The sequence below is a fragment of the Rhinatrema bivittatum genome, chromosome 7 (assembly GCF_901001135.1).
Source record: "Rhinatrema bivittatum chromosome 7, aRhiBiv1.1, whole genome shotgun sequence".
NCBI lineage: Eukaryota > Metazoa > Chordata > Amphibia > Gymnophiona > Rhinatrematidae > Rhinatrema > Rhinatrema bivittatum.
In genome coordinates, this window is record NC_042621.1 from 103,650,897 (window position 1) to 103,667,995 (window position 17,099).

At 42.8% G+C, this 17,099-nt stretch overlaps 1 protein-coding gene across 1 annotated transcript in view; it reads right to left on the reverse strand.

Annotated features, from left to right (window-relative positions):
- Window positions 1–5,333: 5,333 nt before the first annotated feature.
- CTCF (CCCTC-binding factor) overlaps window positions 5,334–17,099 on the reverse strand; it is a 380,312-nt gene continuing 368,546 nt past the window's right edge. The window contains 1 exon segment of the mRNA XM_029608851.1: window positions 5,334–14,265. Coding sequence (XP_029464711.1) covers window positions 14,078–14,265 — 188 coding nt within the window. The 3' untranslated portion in view covers window positions 5,334–14,077.

Here is a 17,099-nt window from a genome sequence, read left to right on the forward strand (position 1 = left end):
GTGCAAGAGACACGAGAGTGAGAGCTCGCTGTCGAGGCAGAAAAGCCTTTGCCTGCAAGGTGTCCAAGCCTGCCCCAATGAACGATAAGGTTTGAGATGGGACTAAGTAGGATTTGCCGTAGTTGACGAGAAATCAGAGTGAAATTAGAGTGTGTAAAGTAAGGTTCAGGGATGACAGAGCAGCTTGCTAAGTGGGAGCCCTGATTAACCAATCGTCTAGATAGGGGGAGACGTGAACACCTTGAGTCCTGAGGAAGGCTGCAACTATGACGAGGCATTTTGTGAAGACTCATGGTGCAGACGCGAGGCCGAATGGAAGCACTCTGTACTGCTTGGGGTCTACTAGAAACCTCAGGTATTTGTGATGAGATGGAATTATCACAATATGAGTGTATGCATCCTGGAGGTCTAGAGAGCAGAGCCAGTCTCCTCTTTGTAGAAGAGGAAGAAGAGAGCCCAAGGTTACCATTTTGAACTTCTCTTGCTGGAGGTACTACTTGTTGAGGGCACGTAGATCCAGAATTGGACGAACGCCTCCTGATTTTTTGGGGATTAGAAAGTACCGGGAATAGAACCCTAGGCCGTGCTGAGAGTAGGGCACTGGTTCTATTGCCTTGGACTGGAGGAGGAGGGAGACCTCCTGTTCCAGAAGGATGGAGTGATCGGATGTTCATGTCGGTAGAGGTGGGGAGTTCGATGGAATGGAGAGAAAGCTCAGATGATGACTTTGAGCAATTATCGCTAGGACCCACTGGTCTGAGGTGACAGTGCCACCTGTTGTTGAAATGGCACAATCGACCTCCCACTGGTATGTGGGGCAATGGAAGCTGGCTGCTGCTCTCTATGCAGGAGTCAAAAACCGGAAGCAGGGCCTGGCTGAGGAGCTGCTTGTAGTTTTTGTTTTCGTATCTGATGAGACTGGGTTTTTAGAAATGGTCTCATAGAATGGGTTCTAGTTGGTGGCAGGTAGGACTTCTTCGGGCGGAAGAATGACTTCTTAGAGTCCTTCCGGAAAGGCTGTTTTGAAGAGTACTCAGAAGGCATCAGAAAGAGCTGTCTTAGGGTCTCATGATGGTCCTTGAGTTCCACCACTGTTCGTTGAATCTGCTCGCCAAACAGATTATCTCCTACACAAGGCAGGTCAGATAATCTGTCTTGTACTTCAGGGCGAAGGTTGGAAGACTTGAGCCAGGCCCATCGTCTTGCCGAGATAGCGGCTGCAGATACCCTGGTAGCAGTGTCAAAGATATCGAAAGATGATCTGATCTCATGCTTCCCTGCCTCAAAACCCTTATTTACTAGGGTTTGGAGTTGCTCTTGAAATTGCTGAGGCAGGGAGACTGTTAGGTCTTGTATCTGCTTAAACAAGACCCTATTATATTGGGTCATATAGAGCTGATAAGAGGCAATTCTGTAGATGAGCATTGATCCCTGGAAGACACGGCCACCAATGGCATCTAGAAATTTCTGTTCCTTGCCTGGGGGAAATGAAGTGTGAGGTTTTGATCTCCTTGCTCTTTTCTGGGCAGATTCGACAACCACAGATTGGTCATCCAATTGAGGGTTGTGAAAGCCTGGAGCTGACTGAACGAGATAGGTGGTGTCAGCTTTCCTGTTGACTGGAGCAACAGAGCCAGGATGTTCCCAGTTCTTTTTGAGGAGATCCAGAAGAACATGGTAGATAGAGATGGAGGTTATTTCCTTGGGAGTATCCAGGAATTGTAACAGATCCATCATTTAATGCCTGTCATCTTGTTCAGTCTGCAATTGGAAGGGAACCAATTCTGCAATTGGAAGGGAACCAATTCAGTTCAGTCTGCAATTGGAAGGGAACCATCTCCTTCACAAAATTTATAAAGGAAAGGTCCTCTGGAGGAGAAAGCTTTCTGCTTTCAGTAGGTGAAGGTGGTGAAGGCAAATCATCGGTGTCTGGTGAAGAATCATCAGTCCAGGTGTCGTAGGGATAAGCACCTGCTCCTCTAGGGACCAGAGGAGGGCAGGGTGGTGGGATCCCTGAAGGTCCTGGTCGAGGCTCCTAAGGACTCGAAGGAATAACTGGAGGCACCGATGAGGGACCTGGACTAGGAATTATACATTACATTTATGCTGACGATATCCAACTAATTCTACCTATAGATGACACAATAGAGAAAACATTAAATCTAGCTAACATGTACCTAAGCATTATAAAACAACTACTGACACAAATGGAACTTGTTATTAATATTGATAAAACAGAATTTCTACACCTAGAACGGAAAAATACTGAAACCAGCCAAACCTCAATAATCCTCAAAGACAACCAGAAAATTGAACTAGCTGGAAAAGTACGTAACCTTGGAATAATAATGGACCCTGAAATCAATCTAAAACAGCACATATCACTAAAAGTAAAGGAAGGATACGCAAAACTCATGGTACTCAGAAAACTAAAACTACTAGTAATTCAAAATGATTTCCGAACAATTCTACAGGCACTAATTTTCTCCAGCACGGATTACTGTAATGCCCTGCTGCTAGGACTACCAATTACTACGTTAAGCCCACTTCAAATACTTCAGAACACAGCAGCTAGAATACTAACCGGAAAAAGGAGGAGGGACCACATACCCGAAACCCTAGCGGAACTACATTGGTTACCGATTGAACACAGAATTAAATACAAAACCCTATGTACCATCCATAGGGACTTGGTACTGGCGTGTTGGCCAACACGCCAGTACCAAGTCCCTGCTGCAAACCATGCTACGATAAGTGTTTATCCTATTTACTGCCTATAACATTTTGTAACTGACAATACGTTGTCAGTACTCTTATCATCCAGAGAGACCTATGATTATAATCTTTAGACGGTGTATACAGAGCTTATCACCGCACAATTGAACTATTGGCATTTAGGGACGAATGCATTAGTACCCTGCCATAGTATATATGAGGTCTCACTGTCTGTCAAACGAACAGGCTACGGCTAATATCGATGGTATAATATGACATGAAAAAACTGAGCCACGGTACGGTCGACGGCCAGTAGGCTGCGAGGGCCAAACTCGATGGTAATAGACGGAAAACGGGTAAAAAAAAACAACTTACCGGAGTACCACGGCTTGAAAAAGTTGGAGGGACCCCTGTGGGGTAAATTAAATTTTAGTAATTCCGTGAGGAAAATTCCTGTCAGGAATCTCTGCAGAGCTCCTTAACCACGTGGCTACTGCTGCGTGGAAAAAAGAAGACTGAAGAGGGACCCCTGCTGGCTGCAGGTTTAGTGCCATGCTGGGCATGACAAAAGTGTTCCGTGATTGGGCTCCATCCTGTGATGTCACTCATATGTGAGGACTACCATCCTGCTTGTCCTATGAGAATATTATTTTCTCTGTTAGTCAAATGCTTTCAGAAAACAATTTCAATGAGTGGCTTAAGGAGAGAGCAAAAAATCCATCCTTTCAAATGAGCAGGAAGGACTGGGAAAGCTCATGTCGTGGCAGCTAAGCAGATTCAGAAAAGCCTGAGAGAGCTCAGAGAGCTTTTCCATCTTAGAGCTGTTTGATTTTCACATACATTTATGTAGCTGATTTTTTTGGCTTGTCCATGGAGAAGAATAAAAACATTAGAAGCCCAGAGCACAAGATTGTTGGGAAGAGTTAAAAGACCAATAAAATTGTGGAAGACAGAACAATATCAGATTGATAGGTCTACTAGACAGTTAAAGATCAATAATTACTAGAAATATTTGAAAAATGGATCAAGTAAAGTGGGCTTAAGAAATGAGGACATACCACTTAAAGTGGAACAGGCCCACAGAGTGGGTATGTTCCAGAGAAAGCAGGCATTGTTCAATTATCAAGAATTCTAAACTTTAAAGATCAATCAAAAATGTCAGCTTATGGATAACACAGACTATAAAGGGATTAAAGCTATTGTTATCCTGTGACTTCTTGCCGCAAGCTATAGAAATTTGAAGAGCAATACCCCTTTATTGCATGGAATTTGTTGTATTAAATTAACGCGTTGTATTAAATTCTCCCTTCAATTTACAACTAAGGTATATGGTTTCTAAAAAGGTGAGAACTGTGTATTTTTAACCTATAAAACCTTCATAGACAGCCTAATCATAGAAGAGCAACCCAACACTGAGGGGCATTTATAACCCAGATCTAACTAGGAGACAGTACTAATACCACTGGAATAGTTAGAAAGTAACTAAGAAAGTTAACTTTACCTACCTGTAACATGCATCTTTGAGGACAGTAGGATATAAGTCCTCACAGGTGAGTTATGTCATCTAAAGGAGTCTGGCCGGTGAAGATTACTAGAACGTTTCAAGAAGCTTTTTGCATATGCACTGAATATAATTGTGCCATCCTGCATCACTGACATTATGTGAGGTCCCTTTGGTTCTTAAAAAAAGCTAACACTGAATACAGGGCGTAACACCAAAGGGAGGTGGGTGCTATGAGGACTTACATTCTTGCTATCCTTGGGAAATACTTTAATTTATAAACAGCTTAACATACCATTTCTAGGCTATGTACAACAACATACATAAAATGTTACAAAATAATGAAATTCTTTCCTTTGGAATTCTCCTGATCTATCACTTCCTGGTTTGTCTCCCTATGCTTATCTCCCATTAGAAGCTGGCTTATACATAATAAGTTCGCTCTAAACATAAGTAAAACTGAAATCATTATCCTTGGTTGTAAACTGTCAGAATAGACCCCTGACCACATCCCTGGACTCTTACATTATCCATATTTCCAAAGTAGTATACAATCTAGGGGTTATGTTTGATCCCTGCATGTCCATGAACTGTCAAATTATGCACTTTTTGTTTTATGATTGTATTGTATTTAACTATATATATATATATATATATATATCACTTTGAAAGACTTCATTGTGAAAGCTGGAAAGCAATTTATAAATTTTACATAAATATATAAATATGCATGAGAAACATTTGCACATGAGGAAAGGACATGCAAATCTCTCTGGCTTATTCACTATGGGACAGCCTGAAACCCAGATCTGTTTGCGGCACTCAAAAACTGCTATGGCCTACCGAGTCAGATCAAACTTCTGCAATAGGCCCACTAGTATCTCCAAGTTCACTGATAAGGTACTGATAACCTGAATAACCCCTAGAATATCTGATGTAGTCCTCCTGTCTTGCATTAGGGCATTAGCTCAAGAAATGCCCCAAATTAAGACTGCAAACACTTCCCTGATCATGAACCCCAAAAATAAACCAAAAACCCAAACCCCCATTGGCATCTGTGAATAATTCCAAATCACAGCTCTAAAAATGTCCATACCTTTTTATTTCCATTAAATTCAAGAATATACTTCCTTATCTTATCTTTCTTCAGAGTATTGCTGACTCTAATGAAGAGATACCTTCATTTAATGCCTGCAGTCATCCTTGATAACTTACATAAGAATTTGATTTTAATTTTACATTTAATTTTCAAGTGTACATGTACTGGTTCACTTACAAATAGCCACCTGCATAAATAGCAGATGCGCCATTTATACATAAATACTTGCTGCTAATTTTCATTGAAAATTAGCATTAGGTGGGCTAATAAATGAGCATTAGGTGGGCTAATAAACTTCCAAAGTAACTTGCGATCCCCAAATTAATAACACAACACTCTTTTTAAGATGGGTTGTTGAATAATGGGTTCACAAGACTGAGGGCATAAGTAGTTTGGAACATTTTGGGCATGAAGGGGCGGATCAGATAGTCAAACCTCTCAGATATAAAAGGAAGAAAATGTTTTTTAGGAACAAGCAGAGATGGGGGCAACTGATTACAAAAGATAAAAGGGCAATGATATTTACTATGACATTAACAAACATAGAAAGAGTTTATAACCCGTAATCTAATGAATAGACTTTTTTTTTAACCTATGGTTTAGCTATGATAGTACTTCAGGTTTGATGACCACCTTGTATTACTCTCAGAGATCATGTACCAAGAAATTAGCAACTTCGAAGGACATAGGATTTTCCAAAGACAGGATAAAGCAAATATTGGCTCCAATAGCAAATGGCAATTGCTGAAGCACGGGCTAATCTGAACTGTCAGCAAAATAGACAAGGACTTGCTACTCCTTATGCCAAAATCCTATTCTCGTGACTGCAGTGTTCAATACTGAAAATAAGCAAACTAGGAGCCTGAAGAACATACAGAACAGATACTTTAAAAAGAAAAAAAAGGAAAGAGTTCATAGAATATGAATTTATATAATTTGTCTCTAACATAGTGAGGAAAAACAGTCCAGAATGATCTAGAATATAAATACACATCCATATTGAATTTTAGTACAACAGTTAGCAGCAATACAAGCTTCCATCATTCCTTCCCTACTTCTCTGCTAACGTTCCACAGCATATATGGAGGGACCACCTCTAGAAGCAATAGGATAATTTTAGTCATGTCTGTGCAATCTTTTGCTTTTCTGCTGAGACAGCAAACCGTGATGCCAATTCGTGAAGGTGGCTTTAGGAATGTGGTCACCTGTCTACTGTGAACTGGACAGAGATCAAATTTGTTTCATATAGGTCACTGAAGAGTCTTCAGATGACTTTTGGTCACTACCAGCCTGAGCCACATTTGAACCTATGACCTAGAGGTGACAGGCTCCATAACCCTGGCCAATGATATGAGGCAGAACCAAAGGTTTCTTGTTTTAAAAAAAAATATAAAATGTATATTTGAATTTACAAGTCATCAATTTGAGATGCTGTTTGGACTTATTAAGCTATACAAATGCAATTTAAATAAGAAAACCCCCCACTAAGTTTTATAAGTCCTATAAAAGATCATAAAGTCATAAGGAACAGACATTAATCCATTATTATTTATTCACTGTACAGCAGTACACTCTCCTTTCCCAGCTCTCACACTCCCTCCCACCCCTAGTACAATATTTTATAACAATTTTTCATGTTGGCTTTCTAAAAGAATGAAAAATATCACACGGTACAGCTAAGTACAAAAATGCATCAACCTATAGAGTCTGATAGCTAAACTGATAGCTTTCATAAAAGCAGTACAGAGAAGAAAAGATCTGTTTGAAACTAGCAAGAATGAGATTCTATAAAAAGCTTACGTAGGTTTGTGACAAATCATATACAGGCATTTGTTTCACATTGTTTTCTTGGTTTGTTTTATCATAGGATCCCAAAAAGAAGTAAAGAAAAAGAATAAAAGTATTTCAATTACTGACCTCCATACACAAATTTTGTGGCCCAGGAAAAAAGTAGCGAAAAATAAATCCCCAAATAAACCTTACAAACCGCTGATTCTGCCTCAAACAAATGGTTTATGAAACACACACAAAAAATAATTACAACTGAAATTTGGTGAAATTTATAAACTGGGAGAAAAATACATAAAAAGTTGATTATATAGTTCTCAATGCCAGTTAATATTTGGAAACAATATTTTTCAAATCTTCTCTTCATTTTTTGTGTCTATTTTATTTATTTTTTTAACATGATTGGGCATAAGTAATTCCAATTTTGTCACGGAGTCTACCAGTAATTAAAATCTCCTTTTTAAATTTCTTTATTACTAGAAAAAGATTAAAATGTAAAAAAAAATATTTACAATCCGATTATTACAGAGATACTCTGTATGAGAGAATAAAGAAAATAGAGTCAGGGCTGGGGGAGTGGGGAAGAGAGGTGAAGGTCACAAAGTTCATGCTCAAAAATGTAAATGTAGCATGTGCAATACACGGATCTCCCAGACCCAGAGTAACACATCCAGCCACACTAGCTGAAAAAGCTATCAACCAACAAGTGCTCCCCTGCTAGTCTTCTCATAGAAAAAGGGACCTATCTGATAAATCACTTGTGGCTGCCCTTTGATTTTCTGGTAATATTGGCTAGTCTTGCTGACCATTTTCTTTTCTTACACACACACACTCACACACAGTAATGTGCACTAAAATTAGGCAATAAAGCAGACATGGCTAAGTAAGTACTATAAATGATGCTATTTCATGTTAGCTGTATAAAAAAATTCCATAGAGAAGAAGTGAAAATGAATTATTTTAACCAGTTAAAAATATTACAAGAGAAGCAGAGAGCAACCACAAGCAGGTAACTTCAATAACTTCATTTATACAGGATGGCTTGTGATAAGAGAGCTACTTTAAACTTGGGAGATTATAAATAAAAAGGAAAGGATCCCTCTCAAGATGGTTTTAAAACCCTCCACATTTTACCTGTTTCTTACGTTCACAGCAGTTTTACTGGGGATTTGATCACAGGTAAGCATATGCACCAGTCTACTAGGGCGATTTTCCACAGAAATATGAATGAAATCATCCCTCGCTAGTCTGCATGTTAGCTTGTGCATTATTGGTGGGATTGAATTTTTAAAAAAAGAATGTAAACAGAGAATGTTATATACTCCTGGGATAAAGCAGAGTTGCTTACCTGTAACAGGTGTTCTCACAGGACAGCAGGATGTAAGTCCTCACATGTGGGTGACATCACAGGATGGAGCCCAATCACGGAACACTTTTGTCAAAGTTTCTGGAACTTTGACTGGCACCAATGAGCATGCCCAGCATGATAGCAACCCTGCATCCTTTAGTCTCGTTTGTAGTAAAGTTCGAGCGAAAAATAAAATAAATGTAAACGGACCCAACTCCGCGGGGTGGCAGGCGGGTTCTGTGAGGACTAACATTCTGCTGTCCTGTGAGAACACCTGTTACAGTTAAGCAACTCTGCTTTCTCACAGGACAAGCAGGATGGTAGTCCTCACATGTGGGTGATTAGCAAGCTATAGGATGCCCGAATGTCATATAACCAAAATACCTAACGACATGCAACAGGCAAAACAACTGAGATAGTTTTGGTGAATTGGGCAGCCTGATCATCTCCCTGGGTTGCACGTCCTCGTGGTTTCACGAAAGCCTTCCACCAGCAGATCCTATTGTGCAAAATGGAAAAGCTTTTCCTCGTGGTGTGAGCCAAAGGAAATAGACCCTTTTTCCTGTTCCCTGGAAAAATACCTAGATTACCTTTGGCATCTTTCGGAATCTGGATTACAGTCTTCCTCTATTTGAGTACACATTAGTGCTATCGCAGCTTATCACAAATATATCGACAACCCACGATATCAACACAACCACACGTGGCTCACTTCATGAGGGGTTTACTACACCTTAAACCTCCCCTACATCCCCCAGTTCCTACCTGGGACCTTAATGTTGTTCTAGCACAACTTATGAAGCCTCCCTTTGAGCCTTTACATTCCTGCGAGCTTCGCCATCTCACTTGGAAGGTGATCTTTCTCGTAGCTATGACATCCGCTCGCAGAGTCAGTGAGTTACATGTTACATATCCACCTTACACTAGGTTCCTTCACGACCGCATAGTGCTCCGTACTCACCCTAAATTCCTGCCAAAAGTAGTCTCAGTTTCATTTAAATCAGTGTATAACTCTTCCAGCCTTTTTTCCCAGACCTCACTCACAACTAGGTGAGCGAGCTCTCCACTCCTTAAACTGCAAACATGCTCTTGCTTTTTATTTAGATCGTACTGCAGCCCACAGAACATCCACCCAATTATTTGTCTCTTTCGATAAAACCAAATTGGGTACTCCGGTAGGCAAACAGACCATTTCCACCTGGCTAGCAGATTGCATTTCCTTCTGCTATCATCAAGCAGGTCTTCCTCTTCAAGACCATGTTAAAGCACACTCCGTAAGAGCAATGGCAACGTCAGTGGCACACCTCCGTTCCGTTCCTCTTGCTGACATCTGCAGTGCTGCCACATAGAGTTCCCTCCGTACCTTTGCAGCTCATTTCTGCCTTGACAAAGCTGGTAAACAGGATTCCATCTTCGGCCAATCGGTCCTCCGTAACCTGTTTCCCATGAACTGTGGACACCATGTGGCCCAGTAAGGTCAAGAGGTGACGAGCCATAGTGGTCTGGCGAAATTGAAGGAGTCTTGCCATGATGGATAAGGATTGTGCCCTGGACTGTGGGAGGAATGCTTTTGCCTGGAGAGTGTCGCGATCTGCTCCTATGAACGACATTTTTTGAGATGGAGTCAGACTGGATTTGGGGTAGTTGATAATGAACCCCAGTGATTGGAGCAGCTCGATTATGGAACGGAGTGACTGAGATGCTCCCCTTTGAGTCGGAGCCCTTATAAGCCAATCGTCCAGGTATGGATAGACGTGGACTCTGTTTTTCCTTAAATGGGCTGCTACGACTGCCAAGCATTTTGTGAAGACCCTTGGGGCTGATGTCAGTCCAAATGGTAGTACATGGTACCGAAAATGAGACTGTCCTACTATGAATCTTAGGTATTTGCGATGAGGCGGGTATATCGTGATGTGTGCGTAAGCCTCCTGCAGGTCCAGAGAGCAAAGCTAATCTGTTCTTTGAATCAGTGGGAGCAAGGTTCCTAAGGTTACCATTCTGAACTTTTCTGAGATATTTGTTTAGAGCACGCAAATCCAAAATAGGACAATTGCCTCCTGATTTTTTTTGGGATCAGGAAGTAGCGGGAGTAGAACCCTTGACCCCAATGCTGCCGAGGTACTGGCTCTACAGCATTGGATTGTAGTAGGATCAAGAGTTCCGCTTCGAGAAGCTGGGAGTGACTGTTTGGATTTGTGAGAGGAGGGAATAAGCCATTCAGCGGTACAGTGAGAAAGTTTAGATGGTACCCTTGGTTTATTAGAGTACCCACTGATCTGTTGTGATGGTATGGCATAGAGTGGAGAAGAGGAACAAACGGCTCCCCAATGGAATGGCATGGGAAAGATGAGATTGGCTGTTGCTCTCTAGAGGTGAGTCAAAAACACGATGGGGCAGGTTGGGTTTTTGGTGGTCTGACACGTCTGTCCTCTTTGGGGAGGTTTAGACTGTCGAGGACGAGATTGCGGTGGATAATACCTTCTGGTTTTATATTGAAACCGTTGAGGATCTCGTCTGAAAGATCGCTTTGTAGTGGAAGGACAATCTGGAGGAAGGACAGACAGCTGACGTAAGGTGTCATGGTGGTCTTTTAACTGTGTAACTGTTTCCTGGATTTTGGTACCAAGTAAGTTGTCACCAGTACATGGCAGGTCTGCAAGACGATTCTCAACCTCCTGTCACAAGTCAGAGGATTTAAACTATGCCCAACGTTGTGCACTGATGCCTGCTGCAGAAACCCTGGAGGCAGTGTCAAAGATATCGCAGACTGTTCTTATCTCATGCTTACCAGCATCTAACCCCTTAAGGAGGATGTTAAGTGCTTCCCGGTATTCATCAGGTAAAGATTCAGAATACTCCTGGTACTCTCTTCCAGAGATTCCTGGAGTACTGAGTCATATATAGCTGGTATGCTGCAATACGAGCAATCAGCATTGAGCCATGGAAGACCCTTTTTCCAAAGGCGTCTAAGGATTTCTGTTCCTTACCTGGAGGTGCTGATGAATGAGGTCTGGCCTTTTTAGATTTTGTACCAAATAGATAGCATCAGCTTTCCTATTCACAGGAGGAACTGAGCCAGGAAGATCCCAGTTACGGTTTAAAAGGTCCAGTAGTACTTCATGAACAGGAACTGCCATGACCTCCTTGGGTGCATCAACTAATTGCAGTACTTCAAGCATTTTATGCCTGGCATCCTCTTCTGTTTGCAAATCAAAGGGAATTGTCTCTGACATTTCCTTAATTAAATTTGCAAAAGCCAAGTCTTCAGGTGGGGGAACGTCGACGTTCAACTAGAGATGAAGGTTGTGAAGGAAGATCATACGAACCAGAGTCAGAAGAATCAACTCCCCATGGATCAAAAGGGTGGTCACAGGCACCTCCAGGACCTTGAGGTTGGTGTGGAGGTGGAAAACCAGCCGGATCTAGAGGGGGCACCGAAGATGGTGAGGGCATCGATGGCATCAGTGTTTTTGAAGGCCGGTGCGATGGTACGACGCCCAATGGTCCTGGCGTTGGTTCGTGCATGGACCGATCCGGTTCCTCGTCCGAGGATAAAGGTATTGGCATCGGTGTCTGTGGCTTCGCGGGGGCCGATGGCACGGCTGGAACTGCAGGAAGAGCACCGATTAACGAGTCCAGTCTATCTAGAAGAGGAGCTAGCATCTTCGACGTGGGATCAGGCATCGGCATAGGGACTGGTGCTGGTGTAGACTGGAATGATCGTAAAGCTTGAAGCACCACCTCTTGGACAATCCTGTCCAATTCCTCCTGAGAAGCTGGCATGGGGGGCACGGCGACTGGGGATGGAGGCTCGGAAGGCGTAGCTGGAGGTTCCACCGATGGTGGTGAAGTTCCGGATCCCGGCACCGATACCGGTGGGGAATGCTTTGGTGCCCTGAGTCTAGACGGGGATGGGGCTTCGTCTCCTCGGGGCTTTTTGGCCGGTGACTCCGTCGCCGATGTTGATAGCTTTCCGATTCCTACATCGGAGGAGACACTTCGTTGATGACGATGTCTATGCTTCTCTCGATGATCAGTCCAGTTTGTCTGGCATCGAAGACATCGATGCTTTGGACCAAGAGGAAGAAGGCGAGGGGACGTCACCAGTGGACTTTTGCTGTTTAGGTTTCGTGGCGACTGATTCTTCGAAGATAGAGGGGTTTTGACTCTATGCCGGTTTAGTGGAAGTCGATGGAGAGACCTTAAAAAGGAGTTCCATCTTCTCCAAATGGGCCCTCCAGCCTTTCGGAGTCATTTGTGAACAGCTTGTGCACTGTTGCATGTCATGAATGGGTCCAAGACAGAGTACACACACGTCGTGTGTGTCTGTGATAGACATAGGTCTTGGGCATTCGGACACTTACGGAACCCTGTGGCCATTATTTTTGAAAAAATAAACGGTCACGTGGTCGATGACCATTGGACACCGTGAGAGAAAAATGTCCAGGAACTGACCGAAAAACAACGGGAAGAGACTTACCGGCATCAACGATGGTCGATGGGGGACCCCCGGGATAGGGAAAAAATGTAAATTTTTTAAGTTTAATTTCCGGGAGGAAAGTTTGTGAGGTAAACTCACAGAGCTCCAAGATCCTCGAGGCTACTGCTGCGCAGAAAAAAAGAGAGACTGAAGGGGGACCCCTGCTGGATGCAGGGTTGCTATCATGCTGGGCATGCTCAGTGATGCCAGTCAAAGTTCTAGAAACTTTAACAAAAGTGTTCCGTGATTGGGCTCCATCCTGATGATGTCACCTACATGTGAGGACTACCATCCTGCTTGTCCTGTGAGAAGGAAAGTTCCTCTCATGACAGCTGCACATGGTCTGCAATACCTGGATCCTTGACTGATGACTGACTTCATCATAAAAGGATTCTGCGGCTGGGCACCTATTCAACATGCCAGCTAGAGCCCCTGGGAAGGAGGCAGGGCTAATTTATATTACAGAGATTTTTATAATTCTATTTTTAGTTTAAAATATATATTGCTCTGTAATATCACTGTACACAGGAAAGGAAAGCCTTTACTTGCAGGAGAGGAAAGACAGGCTTAAAATGTTTCAGATTACAGGGGCTTGCTTTGTCAAAATGTTCAAAATATATTTAAAACACAAAATAAATTTAAAAGTCTAGCACCCTCCTGATCTGCATTTACATTTAATAAAAATTCCACTGAGGGGAAGAAATAAAACTTAAGAGGAGGAGGGCTAATATAGTGAAGCTTCAAAAAGTGGCTTGTCACACTGTCAAAGTTCTCCTATCTGTCTATCCTTTACCACTGGTGACCTTTACAAGACAGCAGGTTTTGAGGAAAAAAATATACATTAGCCATCTCACAGAAAATCCTTGAGAACTGACCAAAAAAAAGGAAAAATATATTTATATATATATATATAACAAACCTCTCTCTCCTAACATTCCATGATCCTGTAACACTAACAGAAAACAAGTTCTATTTTAATCACATTCTACATCATTTTTTAAAGTTTTATTTCCCAGTACTTGTGTGGTAAAATGGTCTAAAAAAATTGATGCATTTCTCAAAGCCAAAAAGGGGAGGAAAAATAGGATTGGAGAGGCTTAAATAGAGCCTAGGACAGTTCGGTCAGCAAACATGGCTTTCCCTCCATCACCGGTCCATCATGCTGAGGATCATCTCTGGGGTCAGGTCCCCATTAGGAGCTTCCACTGGTGCTGGTGGCTGTACCTGCTCTAATGCCCTTTCTACAGTTTCTGTTTCAGGCTCTTTTTTCACTTCCACAATGATGTTTTCAATGGCACCAGTGTTCTGGTCTTCCACCTGAATAATAGCTGCAGCTGGAAGGAGAGAAAGAGGAGGAAAATAACTATCTGAACCATGTTGGAGTATTTCTGGAATAGCTTTTAAAGGTACTTTATCAATTAAAGAAGTAAGTCTTAAGACTGGCTACACAAGTGCAAAGACTGCAGATTCCTTTTACATGCTGTTTGCAAAGGGAAAGAATGTTCATACTTTTCCTTTGAAAACTATCCCAGAAAAACTACCCACATACATTTACAGTTACTATTTTGTATAGGTAGTTTTTCCTGAGAAAATTACACGCATACGTTTGTAAATTCAAAAGTATGCACGTAAGGGCAAACCTTTCCCAATCACTGCCCTCAAGATCCCCTTCTTCTCAATGTAGGTAAAGATGCACTGAAAGTGGTACTGCACGCAAAAGTCTATCCTCACACACTGAGAAATTACTACTTACCTGATAATTTCCTTTTCTTTAGTACAGACAGGTGAATCCAGAACAAGGGGGTTATGCACCTCTTCCAGCAGATGGAGATGAAGCAAAGCTTACATCACGGTATATATACCCAGCAGGGTCATCAGCCCACCAGTATTCTCTGCAAAAGCCAACTGTGGATAGACTAACAAAACTATATTAACAGCATTCAAAGAATGTATTAACACTAGTCTAGGAACTAGACTAACTTACCTGTAACCCCTAGAACATGAAGCCATACAGGAGGACCATAGCACACCTCACCAGCAGCCAAAGGCGGAAAGGTGAATCCACCTGTTTATACTAAAGAAAAGGAAATTATCAGATAAGTAGTAATTTCTCATTTCTTGGCGTTTAGACAGGTGGATTCAGAACAAGTGGGATGTACCTGAGCTACTCCCAAACTGAGCAGGAGGCTGCCTGCAGTCCAGTCAAAATCACATGTGCGAAGGCTGTCCCCTCCTGGGCCTGCACATCCAGATGATAATTCCTGAAAACAGTGTTTAAAGAGCAGGGCTGGTGCTATGTTTCTTGCTGCCCTGTGCAAATAATTACTGTGCTGCCCCCCCCCCCCCCCCCTTTCATTCTCTGTTCTGCATTTGGGCCCACAAAAAAAAAGCCACACCATGAATAAGTCCTGAGGAATACTGCGAAACTCCAGTGCATATCCATCTCTTATCACCTCCAGGACCCGCTGGGTCTGACGTGATTTCAACCCACCTTCGATAAAAGAGAATGGTGTGATCCCCTTATCTCTTGTTCCCAGGGTGGGTCGGCATACCTTCATTGGGAGGCTCAGGGGACTCCACTGGTAGAGTCATCTGAAAGGCTGCTCTTCTATAAGGTCAAAAACATTTGGATCCTGTAGTGCGACCTCTCATGCTAAAGGAGCACAGCGTCTGTTTTTTATCCACCGGCAACAGAGGAACCTGAGACTCATCCCACTTATTGGCTATTTTCTCCAGCTCGCTCCCAAAGAGCGAACGAGCGAGCATTTAATGGTCAATTTCGTAAGGTTAGACTTGGAGGTTGCATCTGCTGACCAATTTCTCAGCCATAACTTAAGCCTGGCCGCTACTACCGAAGCCACCCCTCTGGCTCAAATGTAGAGCAAACTGCAGCCTGCATCTGCCAAAAAGGTAGCTGTCTGTTTCATCACTGCCCTGGAATTCACACAAGATTCATCAACCTCCTGAGAGTGAAGTAAACAAGAGCAAGCCGCAAGAGAACAAGAAGTTATCTGTAAAGTCATTACCATTTTTTCAAAGGCTTGCTTAAGCATGGCCTCAATTCTCCTATCATGCGCATCCTTCAAGGCCGCTCCTCCCTCTACGGAAATAGCCAATCTCTTGGTGATGGCACACACAAACGCATTCACTTTTAGAAAAAGTAATTGCTCTCCCACCGCTGGATCCAGGAGGTACAATCCTTCCAAGACGAGTCCTCCTTTGAAATTAGCTTCTGGGGCGTTGCACTCAAGATCAATCAATCAATTCTTGAATGGCCTCCATAATCGGGAAGACACATGAGGCTTTACGCAAAGAAATCAAAATGGGATTTTTCCTTTGGCTCAGACATGGATTCAGCCCAAGGAACTCCCAGCATCTTCAAAGTCTGGGAAATCAGAGCCCGTAACTCAACCCTATGAAAGAACCGTTACATAATTCTATACTGCTCCAATCCCGGAGTAATGACCCCATCCTCCAGGGAGTAAGGATAGGGTTTATCATCCGTGCCATCTGGATCCCTACGAGGAAGGCTGGCAACTGATCTAGGTGTAGTCTGTTGCTTAGCTGCAGCAACAGGCGTGTGGGATTTCACCCCCTGCGACTCTGACCTGGTAAGATTGGTCAGGGCCGAGGACTATCACTGAAAAAAAGTCTGAAATCCTTGAAAAAAATATGACCCAAGAAAAAGCGGAGGGATCCATGCCAAAACCAGGGGGGCACCTGTCCTGTGCCTACTGAATTACCTTCCCCCCTGACAAACCAGTTAGGGGAGCTCCAAAGTCAGGGGACCCTTCTGGCATTTCTTTACCTAGGCCCGCATCTAGCTGGGAAGAACCAGGCTTAGTAAAATCTGATGAAGGAAATTCCCCCTGTACTTCCAAGCAGCATTGCCAGAGGTTAGAGGGAACGCCAGGCTGAGATGCCCGAATATGACAAACAGTACGGATGGTAAGGCACTTAGGTTTCTTCGCTCTAGGCTCCATCAGTCTTATTACGCTCTAACAGGCGAATGAGAAGTGTGCGTTCAGCTGTATCTGCACTGCAAAAACATAAGAACATAAGAACATGCCATACTGGGTCAGACCAAGGGTCCATCAAGCTCAGCATCCTGTTTCCAACAGTGGCCAACCCAGGCTATAAGAATCTGGCAAGTACCCAAAACTAAGTC